The sequence below is a fragment of the Siphateles boraxobius genome, unplaced genomic scaffold (assembly GCF_051911475.1).
Source record: "Siphateles boraxobius isolate OS27281-9 unplaced genomic scaffold, OSU_SipBor_1 11, whole genome shotgun sequence".
In the NCBI taxonomy this organism is placed as follows: domain Eukaryota; kingdom Metazoa; phylum Chordata; class Actinopteri; order Cypriniformes; family Leuciscidae; genus Siphateles; species Siphateles boraxobius.
Genome location: NW_027508711.1, coordinates 15,183,869 through 15,199,481, shown reverse-complemented (window position 1 = coordinate 15,199,481; position 15,613 = coordinate 15,183,869). Strand labels below are relative to the sequence as shown.

The 15,613-nt window shown below is 39.1% G+C and overlaps 1 protein-coding gene across 2 annotated transcripts in view; it reads right to left on the bottom strand.

Annotated features, from left to right (window-relative positions):
• Nucleotides 1-15,000, bottom strand: part of ammecr1 (AMMECR nuclear protein 1) — a 65,996-nt gene extending 50,996 nt beyond the window's left edge. The window contains exons 1-2 of one of the 2 annotated variants that reach the window (XM_077197401.1): nt 14,652-14,726; nt 6,113-7,193 (exon numbers count right to left, since the gene is read on the bottom strand). In XM_077197401.1, coding sequence (XP_077053516.1) covers nt 6,113-6,585 — 473 coding nt within the window. In that variant the 5' untranslated portion in view covers nt 6,586-7,193; nt 14,652-14,726. Of the gene's footprint in view, nt 1-6,112; nt 7,194-13,612 lie in introns of both variants that reach the window. The other variant, XM_077197407.1, reaches the window with a different exon arrangement.
• Between the last annotated feature and the right edge of the window lie 613 nt (nt 15,001-15,613).

Sequence of the window (15,613 nt, the reverse complement as noted above, 5' to 3'; positions counted from 1 at the left end):
CAGGTGTGCCGATGTGCTCCTCCTCCTGAGAGCAACTCGTTCCCCTTGTTCTGTTTTACTAAAGTGATTGTAAAGTGTGATTTATACTTCTGCATCAAAACGACAGTTTCATACCAGAGTTGAACAAAGAGGAGCACACACGTTGTATTTATAAATATATATATATATATATATATATATGTGCTCCTTGGGAAAAACCTTAGCGTAGAACCCTGACTTGATTTTGATTACCCCGCTTGATTTTATGTTATAACAGTGGTTTGTGTGTTAATGCTTTAATAACACATAATTTATCAGGAGCATTTATGCTGATGTGTATGATGGCGACACGTAGGCTAACTTGGAAGTATTTGGAGGTGCAGAACAGAGAAGGAGGAGGAGAAAGTAACATAGAAAGTAGTTGAGAACGTCAGTTATAACGACCCACGTATTAAAATGGTCAGGTTTAAATCGGGCTCGGGCTCATAATTATAGTTAATGTGTCGAGCCGGGCTCGGACACAACGTGCACGGGCTCGGGTAGGGTCAAAAAAAAAATTTTTGGGCCCGATCTAAGCTCTAAGTTGAGCACAGGCACTCCAATGTTTGGGTAAGATGACGACACACACGACTGGAAGTTCATCAAGTTCAGCATCACTGAAGATTAAACATTAAAAATAGCACTCATATTCATGAATGAATGTGTATTATATTATTAGCTTGCTAATCACTAGTAAAGCTAATTATCAGTGATGGGAATAACGGCGTTACTAACGGCGTTATCTTTTTCAGTAACGAGTAATCAAACAAATTACTGTTACCCCCGTTACAACGCAGTTACTGTTACTGACAAAATAATGTGGCGTTAGCCGCATTACTATAATTGAACTCACTGAAGCGGTTTTCATGCGAGTAGGCTCTCTCTCCGCCATAGGACCTGCAATGTTTTTTTCTCTGGTGTGTGTGTGTGTGTGTGTGTGTGTGTGTGTGTGTGTGTGTGTGTGTGTGTGTGTGTGTGTGTGTGTGTGTGTGTGTGTGTGTGTGTGTGTGTGTGTGTGTGTGTGTGTGTGTGTTCATGAGGCGCCGGAGTGGACAAAAGCGAAGCGAACGTGGCGAGCGCGCTCAACAATGTGCGAGAGAGACCGAGTGTGTCCGAGAGCACGCTCAACAGTTGCGCAAGAGAGTCTGAGGTTGTCCCACCAGCATTATATAGTTTGTTTATAAATAAATGACAAATTTCAGCATTAGAATAATCTCTATAGCCTATTGGTATCATCTGCAACGTTTTAATTTACATGGTTATACAAATAAAATCTAAAAATAACAGGGAACGTTCTGGGAACGTTCTCTTTAGGTTATAAAATAAAACCCGAAAATAACCTGCAGGGAACATTCCCAGAAAACATCTTTGTTTGACGGTTAATTGTAAACATGTGCTGCAAACATGCTTAGAATTTGGCTTAAATAACCTCTGATGATGACGTTCTCTGTAGGTTATAAAAAATAAACCCCCAAAATATTATATTTTATTATTATTATATTTTTTTTGGTAAATTGTTCAGTATTATATTAAGAGAGCGCTTCTTGTTAAACGGTTTACTTTTGTGAGGAAGAAAATACTTAGGCTACGTTATGTCTACTAGTTGTGAAGTTGTGTAACAGTTTTAGCATTTTAATATGCACTGCAAAGAGTATGTACAATTTTTATAATTATTTATTCATTTTTGGTACATTTCTTAAGTAGCATAATTTATTTTTAAACTTATTTGTTGGCCAGCTGTGGTCTGTTCAATATTAAGTATAAACCACCTATTATGTTTTATTGTTCTACTATAGTAATGATAATATTTAGAATAATATATTGAATTTAATAGGTGTCTCTCACATCGTCCCACAGCAACTTTAAAATAGTGTAGATTAGTGTTCAATGTTTTATAATAATAATTTATTCTATTAGGCCTAAGTGTCCATTTCATTCATTTAACATATTTAATACTGGGGGCATCCAAGTTATTTGACATAGGCCTATTTGAACATTTTTTTAAAAAGTAACACAATAGTTACTTACTCTGGTAATTAGTTACTTTTATAAGGATGTAACTCAGTTACTAACTCAGTTACTATTTGTGAGAAGTAACTAGTAACTATAACTAATTACTTTTTTTAAGTAACATGCCCAACACTGCTAATTATTAATTAGCCATCATGCTAGGTAAACTTGCATGAGTGCTATTTTTTAATGTTTAATCTTTAGTGATGCTGAACTTGCTCAGCCAGCTACCCATCGAGTTGTGTGTGTCATCATCTTACACAAACATTGGAGTGCCCGTGCTCAACTAAGGCAGAGACGGCATCTATCTAGGAGGTGAACCGAACACGAACAATGGTGTAATGCAGGGACGAGCACAGGGGGGTTGCTCAGGTTGCCCGGGCAACTGCCCATATGCCCTTCTCGACTCAAGTTGCCCTTCCGAGAAAAAAAAATCGTACAATGGCTGCAGAATTTCACATAGGCCTAGATACATTTTTTATTTTATTTTTTTTAAATCGCAAAGCCTCATTCACTTCCATTCATGCACCGAACTTGAAAGTCAGTAAGGTAAGGGCGAACTGTTTACGTGGCTGCAGCGCTGCACGCGACCGGTGCGTAAGACCCCACAAATTACTTAAGGCCCCGCCTCCATCTCGTGTCATAGCGTGTCAATTAATGTGTACAACATCCATGACAAAATGAAGCGAAACTATCCTTCTGGTCACGAAAAGAGGAAGAAGAAAAAACCCATGAGAGTGAATTGCGGGAACAACAATCAGGTAAACTTGTGTTCTCTCCTCTCTAAGTTTGATGTCAGCAAAGTTTGATGTTTTTCGGTCTTGCTAACCTAGCTGGGCAGGCAGTGCATCTCTTGCATCACTTTGTGCCTGACAAAAGTGAGAGTAAAATAAAAAAAAATATTACGTTTGTTTTTGATAAACGACAAAGTGCAACGGTGTTTGTTTACTGCAGCTTGCAAAACATAACCGCGTCGCGTGTGTTATCGTGCGTTCATATGCGCGTGCACGAAATGAAACTCGCATTTTTCAAGCAGAAATATAATCAAAGTCACATTTATAAAACAAGAAACTGATGATCTAGTCTCAGTGTAGTTAAAAACTCTAAACAACTGCACTAATTATGCAAGATAGAAAGCAATGTATTGACAATTTGACATTGATTGACTATTGATTTATAGGCTATATTGAATTTAAAATGTTGATTAGCTGGACATACTGGTCAATATGGATGCACATCCCTCAGTAAATAACCATAAATCAAGAATTGCTTCAACATGCATAATAATAAATAAAAAAAATGATACTGATGCCGAAAATACCCAGGCTGTAGAGAGAACCAAAGTTAATCCCAAAAGCCAAAGCTCAGGGTTATAATTTATTATTTTCTTCTTATTTATGTTTACGTTAATATTCACTTGTTATGTTAACATTCTATAGAAAATACTCTATTCAATAAATATTGTTTGTTTGAACCTCATTCTGTTCTATATTGTTGTACTTATTCTTTGACTGTTTTGTTTAAAGGAGGGAGGATTGTATTGGGAGCACTGAAGTGTCAGGTGTGATTGTGTGGCAATGGCAAATGGTTTACATAGCTCAAGGCGTCACAGGTCAGGTAGAGGGCCCCTTTTGCTTAGGGTCCCAGGGGGAGTTCAGGATCAGCCCTGGGTTTAGCAGTCGATTCTGTTCCCTACCGGAATTCCTGTTCCCTTTACGCAATCATACTACAAATCATGCGTAGTTGCCCGTAGCCTACCATCAGAACTGAATACGAGCAAGAAGCACAACTGGATGTAGGGGAAGCCCTTTTTTCAGGTCAGAGCAACTGCCCCTCATAATTCCTGTGCACGTCCCTGGTGTAATGATTCAGTTCGACTCCCAAGACAAGACGATGCTCACCCGACTGGCCAATAGGTACGTCCCAATAGGAAAAAAAGAACGTGGCCGCGCCCATGACACAATTTTCACAGCTTAAGCAAAATCCTGACACCAGAGCAAAAAATTGCATCGAGAGCAAAGAAAAGGGTTTTGAGAGAAACACTTTTTTTTTTTAGAGAAAATGTTTTTGCACTGATAGCAAAAAATATATATTTGAGATATATTTGAGATTGTTGAGGGTATTTGAGAGATTTTTTTTCTCTGAAATAATTATAAAAAATTCAAATTTATATTTTTTTTATGTTTTATGAGAAAATACTTTCCCTCAAAACTTTTTTTTAGTCTCAAATATTATTTTTTGCTATTGGTATGAAAACTTTTTCTCTCAAATATTATTTTTTCTCTCATGAAATGCTTTTTTGCTATCAGTGTGATAACTTTTTCTCTCAAACCTTTTTTCTCTCTCTCAGATCATTTATTTTCTCGCATGTAATAAAGACACATTTCTAGCTTCTAGCACAAGTTTTTATGACAGCCACCATTTAAATGTTTATATTTCATATAACTTTATTATTAGAAAAATAAATAAAAGTGTAATCTAAGTGTTTACATACAAATCAGTAAATCTTTACCTTCAATATTAGGCTATAATTAGGCTAATAAAACAATTTTAATGATACAACTGACTCCCATGCTTTTTTTTTATCTAATATGCATTTTTGTTGTGGATGTCCCAATTGGGATACAGAATGTGTAATGTTTAGAGAGTACAGTTAAACATTCATGTTACATATTTTGGTTAGCCTACATTTGTAAGTTTTAAAAAATATATATATATTTCTTTGTAAAATAGGCGCATAGCCTAAAATCAGAATATTAATCTATTGATCAACATACTCCAGAATTAAATCGAATTCTAATCGTCTCACGGAATTTGAGGTGTCAGCAAATAATTGTGTATGGCCAAATAACAGTTGACTATGACCAAGACAACTGTTTCATATTTTTGTAATGCAGAAACTTAAGGTACTGCCGGTATCCAACTTGAATACATGCATATGTGTGTGTGCACAGTCCAAATCTGGTCAGTGTCTATCAGTAACCAGCAGAGGGAGTGAAGACATACATTCATTACCTAATTCGACGAACCCTGACTAACCGGATAAGACATACATTCCTTTATCGTTCTTTAAAAAATAAAAAAAATAAAAAATAAAGCTTACCTGAAAGGGTCCTAAATAATAAAGATTAAGTGATTGGCAAGTGACAAAATACCAAAATATAAAACTATTTGTGATTTAACAGTTAACACGTGAAATGTTATTGTATCCTCCTGATAGCCAACCACTTTTTTTGCTTTAACTGTTACTGCTAACATGAATGAAAAATACCGTAAGAGAGCTTTCAAATGTAACGTTAAACCTCTGAAGGAAACGTAAACAACTCTGGGTTTTGTTAGCTTACTAGCTCACTTTGGCTAACCCCTAACATCAGCTTGGAATCAAAACGAAATATTACTCGCAGTTTCTTTAAAAAATCTAACGAATTAAAAAAAGAATTGGAACTGAGGGTAAATAAACAGAAAAAGTCAAGTATTGCCGAAATGTGAACCGTCTGAACTGGCTAACGTTGCTTAGCATGTTAGCTTGCAGAGAAGCTTGAATATGGAAGAGCAGGCTAACACCCTTTTAATCTCTTTCAGATAAAAAAAATACATCAGCTCTAATACCTAATTATCGGGTACATCAGTGATCGATAATTTCACCAGTCTTCTAAATCATACATCCTACATCTTTTAAACCTTCAAATGTATATTATGTCAAAATTAACATTTAACCATCAATAAAACTAATCTAACGATAACGTTATACGACCAACGTTAACGTTAGACTAGCGTAACTATACATTAACGATTTTTTTCTATAACACCTCAGAAACCTCGAGTTTGGGAACATGACAAAAGCTCATCGGGAGGGCTTGGGTTAGCGAGTAAACTGTTCCATACTGCATTTGGTTTGAACATCAAACAAAGTAATTAACATTACGAAAAAACACATTAGACCAAGATGGGCACGAAAAAAACTTCGCCTCAAGGCTAATCCAAAAATCCTCAAAACTTTGTTTGTTACTGCACAGAAAAAGGAAACAAGATCTGTTGTTGAGGCAAACCAGGTCAAGATAGCCATCTTGCTAACGTTACTTACTAGGGGTCGTTTGTAAACCTGGGTGTTCGAGGAGGCTGGTATCCGTATAGATGGCAATAAAGCACGTCGAAGCAAAAGCAACACATCTCCGCCGAAACGACCATTTTCCTGCCTCCCGAGCCAGGTCCGGGACTGAGAGTCGGGGAGAGGCCCGTTGAGTTGTAGCCTCCTGGAGTTGGGGACAGAACATTGGTGTTGCTGCCGCCGCTGCTGCTGCCGCTGCTGCTGCTGCTGCTACTACTACTACCCCCTGAACCCCCCAGGCCGTTCATCCGATTCACGTTCCCGGCCACAACAGTCGAAGACGACCCGATCCCCAATTCCGATCCACAATGTCCGGTCCCGGCTACCCCGCTCCCAGCCCCGCCGGGACCCCCCGCACCGGGGGATCCCGACAACTTCTGCTTCTTCACCCCGCAGCACCCGGCCGCCATCTTCGAACAATCTGCACCGACACACCGCTTCCGACCCATCACCGTCACCGCGGGAAGGGCGGGTCGAAACGCAGACCACACGTAGGAATCCCACTGCGTCAGCACGTACGACGGGCAATGCTCCACCTTCCCTTCCTTTCAAAGACGTAATAAGCAAGAAGAGTTTACGTTATATCTCTCCAACGGAGAGGGGAGAGACTGCAATGTCAACCGATATTATTCCTTCAAAAAGACGTAGGGTACGCTGAAGCCTTACGTAGTGTTCTTAGGGAGACGAGCAGCCGCAAATCTCCGCAAATTAAATACTTCGACGGATCCAATGTATATTTGCTAGAGTAAGAGCCCCTCCTTTGGATGCTCTGTGCCGCTGCAACGATGCACGCAGGATTCTGTCAAAGCATGCACGCGTCCATCCATACATGAAATGAGTCACGCTAGGCAAATATATGGGCCGTAAAGCAGTTCGGATTCAGGTCTCCCTATAAGGGAGTGGGGATCTTGAGAACTCAGGACCCAAACACGCCTCATAAACATTAGCAGACCCGAGAAGCGACGCAGTCTTTCAGTCAATCGATGTAGTTCGACTGCATGTGTGATATTAGCACCATGCTAGCCACAGCTCCTCGGTTCACAGCAACCCTCGGGACCTTGTTAGCCACACGACCTCCTTTTATTGCAAGCCCACCGTTTAAACTGAACTCGAAAGTTTTCCTTCGATGGATCGGAGTGCTGTCATCCGATTATTCGGGTACATTTTCAAGCGGCATAATATGGCCTCCGCCAGAAATCCAATGGATTCCCCCGGACTCTCTGAGTGTTCTGCTCACAGCTGCTAACATAAGCACGGTTGCGGTTGAGAAAATATCCTATGCGATCATCTGAAGCACTCGTATTCTCTACTTTCACGCCGGAGTACAGAGCCCAGGACGTATTTTACGAAATATTCCTGCGTATAATACGCATTCTCCGTATTCTCCAACTTGTACGTAATCACGGCGCCGTTTGTTCATCGAGGGACACAGACATACTGGCTGCATTTGTTATGCGCTGAAACGCATAAATCCGTTTAGTCATCCTTTTGTCTTGTCATCATTAGTTTAAGTCTTCAACCTAATGGAGAAAGAATAGCGCATTTAGTGAGTAACATGACCCAGCAGAATCCAGCCTGTCTGACACGAGCAACGCTATACTCGTCACTGAAACGAGACAAGTGATGTCGAATCTGCACTCATTGTATTATTTTCAAACTTTAATAAACGATAGGAAAACAGCTTATTCTCACCTGATCGCCTCACCACCCTTTAATAAACGTATGATGGGTTCACGTGACAATAGAAAACCCAGAATCTAAATTTTTAAATGATGCATAAAAAAATAGATACCGCCTTAAAATGTCACATAAAAGTCATGGGGATTTTTTTAGTACTTGTGTTGCTAGAACATTTAGTTTTAGTGTCTGAGCATGAAGCATTGGGGCACACCTTACAAGAGCTCCAGCTAAAAATCTGGCATTAACAAAGGCTATGCTGGGTATATCTGTTTTTATCACACACAAAAAGTGTTATGTAAATAGGGTTAGCCTTAAAGGGACAGTTCACCCAAAACTTTAATTTAGCCCATGATTTACTCACCCTCAAGTTATCCTAGGTGTATATGACATTCTTCTTTCAGACAAATGCAATCGGAGTTATAGCCTATAAAAAAATGTCCTGGCTATTCCAAGCTGTATAATGGCAGTGAATGGCCGTTTCTGTTTTGAAGTCCATAAAAGTGCATCTATCCATCATAAAAGCGCTCCACACCGGGGGGTTAATAAAGGCTTCCTGAAACAAAACTAATAGTTTGTTTAAGAAAAATAACCATAATTAAAACTTAGTAAGGTAAAATAACTAGCTTCCAGCCAAACGAACATACAGATTCGACTTAACTGTAAAGTGCAACTTTAAAGCTTCATTCATCTGGCTCTACTGGTTTCTCATACTCAGCTCTTGAGTTCTGTCTGTATGTATGTGTGTGTGTGTGTGTGTGTGTGTGTGTGTGTGTGTGTGTGTGTGTGTGTGTGTGTGTGCTCGCACGCGCGTGTGCATGTGTGTTGGGGGTACAAAGGTTTAGTTTTACTAAGTAAAATAAGTACACTTTCTTAATTTTTTTATGGGGGGAGGGGGGATTTGTTTGTTTGAAATGAGATAAGCCTAAGGGAAAAAACACAAATTAACAATCAGTGGAAACAGCAGTGAAGTACTCCACACTCTTTACACTGGAGAGGATCAAACCACAGGATAATTGCAAAAATCTTAAAGAAAAAAAATGGCAATACAAAATGGAGAAATATTGAAAACCCATTTACAAACACTAAAGAGACAAACACAAACTGTAAACAAAATCATAAAGCCAAACAATATGAAATACTAAAACTGGAAATCAGGGATAATCAAAAACTATTTGACTCCAACAATACTGTAAAAAAAAAAAATTCTATATATATATATATTCTAGCATCTAGATCGCAGGGGATATTCAAGTTACAGGCATTTGTATTTGGTCTCTGACTAAGAGGTGACTGACTGGGGGTCTGACCCATGTCATGAATTCAGTAACAGTGTTTACTCATTTAGCCCGGCTTCCAAAGAATAAATATGCATTGTTCTGTAATTAATTAATTCAATTAATCTGATCATATAATCCTATTACTCTAGAGTTACTCACACCGTTATCAGTGTGTAGCAGTAAACGAAGAGATGTCATATCGGTCAAAATTTCAGTATGGAGTTGGGACGTGAAGAAATACAGAGCTGAGTATCATCAGCATGACAGTGAAAACTAATCCCATGTTTCCTAATGATATCTCCCAAGGGTAGCATGTACAGAGTGAACAGCAACGGTCCTAGTACTGAGCCTTGTGGTACGCCATACTGAACTTGTGATCGATAAGACATCTCTTCATTTACTGCTACAAACTGATAGCGGTCAGATAAATATGATTTAAACCATGCTAGTGCAATTCCACTAATGCCAACATAGTTTTCTAGTCTATTTAAGAGAATGTTGTGGTCAATGGTGTCAAAGTAACACTAATAGAGAGATACAACCATGATCGGATGATAAGAGCAAATCATTTGTGACTTTAATGAGAGCTGTCTCAGTGCTATGGTGCGGTCTAAATCCTGACTGGAAATCCTCGCAGATACCATTTCTTTTAAGAAAGGAACACAGTTGTGAGGATACTGCCTTTTCTAGTATCTTTGACAGAAAAGGTAGATTTGAGATCAGCCTGTAATTGACTAATTCTGTAGGATCAAGTTGCGTTTTTTTAACAAGCGGTTTAATCATAGCCAGCTTAAAGGTTTTTGGTACGTATCCTAGAGACAAAGATGAATTAATGATGTTAAGAAGAGGATCTATGACTTCTGGAAGCATCTCTTTCAGTAGTTTAGTCGGTTTAGGGTTTAACATACATGTTGTCGATTTAGATGAATTAACGAGTTTGCAAAATTCTTCCTTTCCTATGGCAACAAATGAATCAAATTTTACCTCGGGGAGACTATAATGAAATCCCTGATGTGATGCTGTAGTAGACGGTTGCATAGTTATAATTGAAGCTTGAAGCTTGAAGCTTTCTTTTTCGTTGGTGTAGCCACTTTTTCAAATAAATACCTTGGATTATGTTTATTTTCTTCTAATAGGGTTGAAAAATAAGCAGATCTAGCAGCTTTTAAAGCCTCTCTGTAAGCAATCGAGCTTTCCTTCCATGAAATCCGAAATACCTCTAGTTTTGTTTTCTTCCAGTTGCGCTCCATTTTTCTGGCTGCTCTCTTAAGACGTGTGCTCGTTGTACCACGGTGTTGGACTATTTTCTTTAATCTTCATTAAGCGCAACGGAGCAACTGTATCTAAAGTGCTGGAAAGGAGAGAGTTAAAAGTTTCTGTTGCAATATCAAGTTCTTCTAAGCTATGCTGGGATGCTGAGACGATGAAACTGATTAGGAAGATAATCAGTTATCACTAGAGTCTCACTAGAACCAGAAAGTATGACCGTATCAGCCCGGTTCTGTCAACACTGCATTGGCTCCCTATTAAACATCGTATCAATCTTAAAATACTGCTGACTACTTACCAAGCACTAAATGGTTTAGCTCCCCAGTACTTGAACGAGCTCTTAAGGCATTATAGTCCTTCACTTCTACTGTGATCTCAAAACTCTGGCCAGTAGATAATACCTAGAATATCAAAACTGAGTGCAGGCGGTAGATCCTTCTTCTATTTAGCATCTAAACTTTGGAACAATCTTCCTAACATTGTCTGGGAAACAGACACGCTCTGTCAGTTTAAATCACTAAAAACGCATCTCTTTTACCTGGCATTCACACAGAGCATTATACATTTCTATTATTCAGATCAGTTAAATTATTATCAGGCTGCATACATTAGGTCAGGCAGAACCGGGGACACTTCCTGATGTACTTGTTATATCATAAGAAGAATGGCATCTAGGCTAATGTTTGTCTTTCCGTTTATTCAGAGGTTTAATGAAGTCAGCCGTATCCGGGCCGTATCCAGATCAAATGGTGGACCTGCGCCTTGACACGACCACAACGCATCCCTGAAGTGCCAGCCTCATCAGCCCTGTGAAGGCCTCATGGACACCTCAACAAACTCGTCTCCATACCGGCGTGATGACTCTGACCTCCAATCAGATGGAATCAGAAGTTGGGGACATTTAATATTCAACAATATTATTAATCTGCCTTACTTCAGGTGGACGATAATGCCATTTTCTTCTAGAAACAAACTTTGTTGTATTATTTTCATGTTATTACTTTGAAGCTGCTTTGATACAATCTGTATTGTAAAAAGTGCTATATAAATAAAGGTGACTTAACTTGACTAGAGTTCTATTTTGTAGAAAGAGTTTTCATTTAGATTTTTCTTATTATCTTATCAATATTATTCACAGCTTAAGCAAAATCCTGACACCAGAGCAAAAAATTGCATCGAGAGCAAAGAAAAGGGTTTTGAGAGAAACACTTTTTTTTTTTAGAGAAAATGTTTTTGCACTGATAGCAAAAAATATATATTTGAGATATATTTGAGATTGTTGAGGGTATTTGAGAGATTTTTTTTCTCTGAAATAATTATAAAAAATTCAAATTTATATTTTTTTTATGTTTTATGAGAAAATACTTTCCCTCAAAACTTTTTTTTAGTCTCAAATATTATTTTTTGCTATTGGTATGAAAACTTTTTCTCTCAAATATTATTTTTTCTCTCATGAAATGCTTTTTTGCTATCAGTGTGATAACTTTTTCTCTCAAACCTTTTTTCTCTCTCTCAGATCATTTATTTTCTCGCATGTAATAAAGACACATTTCTAGCTTCTAGCACAAGTTTTTATGACAGCCACCATTTAAATGTTTATATTTCATATAACTTTATTATTAGAAAAATAAATAAAAGTGTAATCTAAGTGTTTACATACAAATCAGTAAATCTTTACCTTCAATATTAGGCTATAATTAGGCTAATAAAACAATTTTAATGATACAACTGACTCCCATGCTTTTTTTTTATCTAATATGCATTTTTGTTGTGGATGTCCCAATTGGGATACAGAATGTGTAATGTTTAGAGAGTACAGTTAAACATTCATGTTACATATTTTGGTTAGCCTACATTTGTAAGTTTTAAAAAATATATATATATTTCTTTGTAAAATAGGCGCATAGCCTAAAATCAGAATATTAATCTATTGATCAACATACTCCAGAATTAAATCGAATTCTAATCGTCTCACGGAATTTGAGGTGTCAGCAAATAATTGTGTATGGCCAAATAACAGTTGACTATGACCAAGACAACTGTTTCATATTTTTGTAATGCAGAAACTTAAGGTACTGCCGGTATCCAACTTGAATACATGCATATGTGTGTGTGCACAGTCCAAATCTGGTCAGTGTCTATCAGTAACCAGCAGAGGGAGTGAAGACATACATTCATTACCTAATTCGACGAACCCTGACTAACCGGATAAGACATACATTCCTTTATCGTTCTTTAAAAAATAAAAAAAATAAAAAATAAAGCTTACCTGAAAGGGTCCTAAATAATAAAGATTAAGTGATTGGCAAGTGACAAAATACCAAAATATAAAACTATTTGTGATTTAACAGTTAACACGTGAAATGTTATTGTATCCTCCTGATAGCCAACCACTTTTTTTGCTTTAACTGTTACTGCTAACATGAATGAAAAATACCGTAAGAGAGCTTTCAAATGTAACGTTAAACCTCTGAAGGAAACGTAAACAACTCTGGGTTTTGTTAGCTTACTAGCTCACTTTGGCTAACCCCTAACATCAGCTTGGAATCAAAACGAAATATTACTCGCAGTTTCTTTAAAAAATCTAACGAATTAAAAAAAGAATTGGAACTGAGGGTAAATAAACAGAAAAAGTCAAGTATTGCCGAAATGTGAACCGTCTGAACTGGCTAACGTTGCTTAGCATGTTAGCTTGCAGAGAAGCTTGAATATGGAAGAGCAGGCTAACACCCTTTTAATCTCTTTCAGATAAAAAAAATACATCAGCTCTAATACCTAATTATCGGGTACATCAGTGATCGATAATTTCACCAGTCTTCTAAATCATACATCCTACATCTTTTAAACCTTCAAATGTATATTATGTCAAAATTAACATTTAACCATCAATAAAACTAATCTAACGATAACGTTATACGACCAACGTTAACGTTAGACTAGCGTAACTATACATTAACGATTTTTTTCTATAACACCTCAGAAACCTCGAGTTTGGGAACATGACAAAAGCTCATCGGGAGGGCTTGGGTTAGCGAGTAAACTGTTCCATACTGCATTTGGTTTGAACATCAAACAAAGTAATTAACATTACGAAAAAACACATTAGACCAAGATGGGCACGAAAAAAACTTCGCCTCAAGGCTAATCCAAAAATCCTCAAAACTTTGTTTGTTACTGCACAGAAAAAGGAAACAAGATCTGTTGTTGAGGCAAACCAGGTCAAGATAGCCATCTTGCTAACGTTACTTACTAGGGGTCGTTTGTAAACCTGGGTGTTCGAGGAGGCTGGTATCCGTATAGATGGCAATAAAGCACGTCGAAGCAAAAGCAACACATCTCCGCCGAAACGACCATTTTCCTGCCTCCCGAGCCAGGTCCGGGACTGAGAGTCGGGGAGAGGCCCGTTGAGTTGTAGCCTCCTGGAGTTGGGGACAGAACATTGGTGTTGCTGCCGCCGCTGCTGCTGCCGCTGCTGCTGCTGCTGCTACTACTACTACCCCCTGAACCCCCCAGGCCGTTCATCCGATTCACGTTCCCGGCCACAACAGTCGAAGACGACCCGATCCCCAATTCCGATCCACAATGTCCGGTCCCGGCTACCCCGCTCCCCGCCCCGCCGGGACCCCCCGCACCGGGGGATCCCGACAACTTCTGCTTCTTCACCCCGCAGCACCCGGCCGCCATCTTCGAACAATCTGCACCGACACACCGCTTCCGACCCATCACCGTCACCGCGGGAAGGGCGGGTCGAAACGCAGACCACACGTAGGAATCCCACTGCGTCAGCACGTACGACGGGCAATGCTCCACCTTCCCTTCCTTTCAAAGACGTAATAAGCAAGAAGAGTTTACGTTATATCTCTCCAACGGAGAGGGGAGAGACTGCAATGTCAACCGATATTATTCCTTCAAAAAGACGTAGGGTACGCTGAAGCCTTACGTAGTGTTCTTAGGGAGACGAGCAGCCGCAAATCTCCGCAAATTAAATACTTCGACGGATCCAATGTATATTTGCTAGAGTAAGAGCCCCTCCTTTGGATGCTCTGTGCCGCTGCAACGATGCACGCAGGATTCTGTCAAAGCATGCACGCGTCCATCCATACATGAAATGAGTCACGCTAGGCAAATATATGGGCCGTAAAGCAGTTCGGATTCAGGTCTCCCTATAAGGGAGTGGGGATCTTGAGAACTCAGGACCCAAACACGCCTCATAAACATTAGCAGACCCGAGAAGCGACGCAGTCTTTCAGTCAATCGATGTAGTTCGACTGCATGTGTGATATTAGCACCATGCTAGCCACAGCTCCTCGGTTCACAGCAACCCTCGGGACCTTGTTAGCCACACGACCTCCTTTTATTGCAAGCCCACCGTTTAAACTGAACTCGAAAGTTTTCCTTCGATGGATCGGAGTGCTGTCATCCGATTATTCGGGTACATTTTCAAGCGGCATAATATGGCCTCCGCCAGAAATCCAATGGATTCCCCCGGACTCTCTGAGTGTTCTGCTCACAGCTGCTAACATAAGCACGGTTGCGGTTGAGAAAATATCCTATGCGATCATCTGAAGCACTCGTATTCTCTACTTTCACGCCGGAGTACAGAGCCCAGGACGTATTTTACGAAATATTCCTGCGTATAATACGCATTCTCCGTATTCTCCAACTTGTACGTAATCACGGCGCCGTTTGTTCATCGAGGGACACAGACATACTGGCTGCATTTGTTATGCGCTGAAACGCATAAATCCGTTTAGTCATCCTTTTGTCTTGTCATCATTAGTTTAAGTCTTCAACCTAATGGAGAAAGAATAGCGCATTTAGTGAGTAACATGACCCAGCAGAATCCAGCCTGTCTGACACGAGCAACGCTATACTCGTCACTGAAACGAGACAAGTGATGTCGAATCTGCACTCATTGTATTATTTTCAAACTTTAATAAACGATAGGAAAACAGCTTATTCTCACCTGATCGCCTCACCACCCTTTAATAAACGTATGATGGGTTCACGTGACAATAGAAAACCCAGAATCTAAATTTTTAAATGATGCATAAAAAAATAGATACCGCCTTAAAATGTCACATAAAAGTCATGGGGATTTTTTTAGTACTTGTGTTGCTAGAACATTTAGTTTTAGTGTCTGAGCATGAAGCATTGGGGCACACCTTACAAGAGCTCCAGCTAAAAATCTGGCATTAACAAAGGCTATGCTGGGTATATCTGTTTTTATCACACACAAAAAGTGTTATGT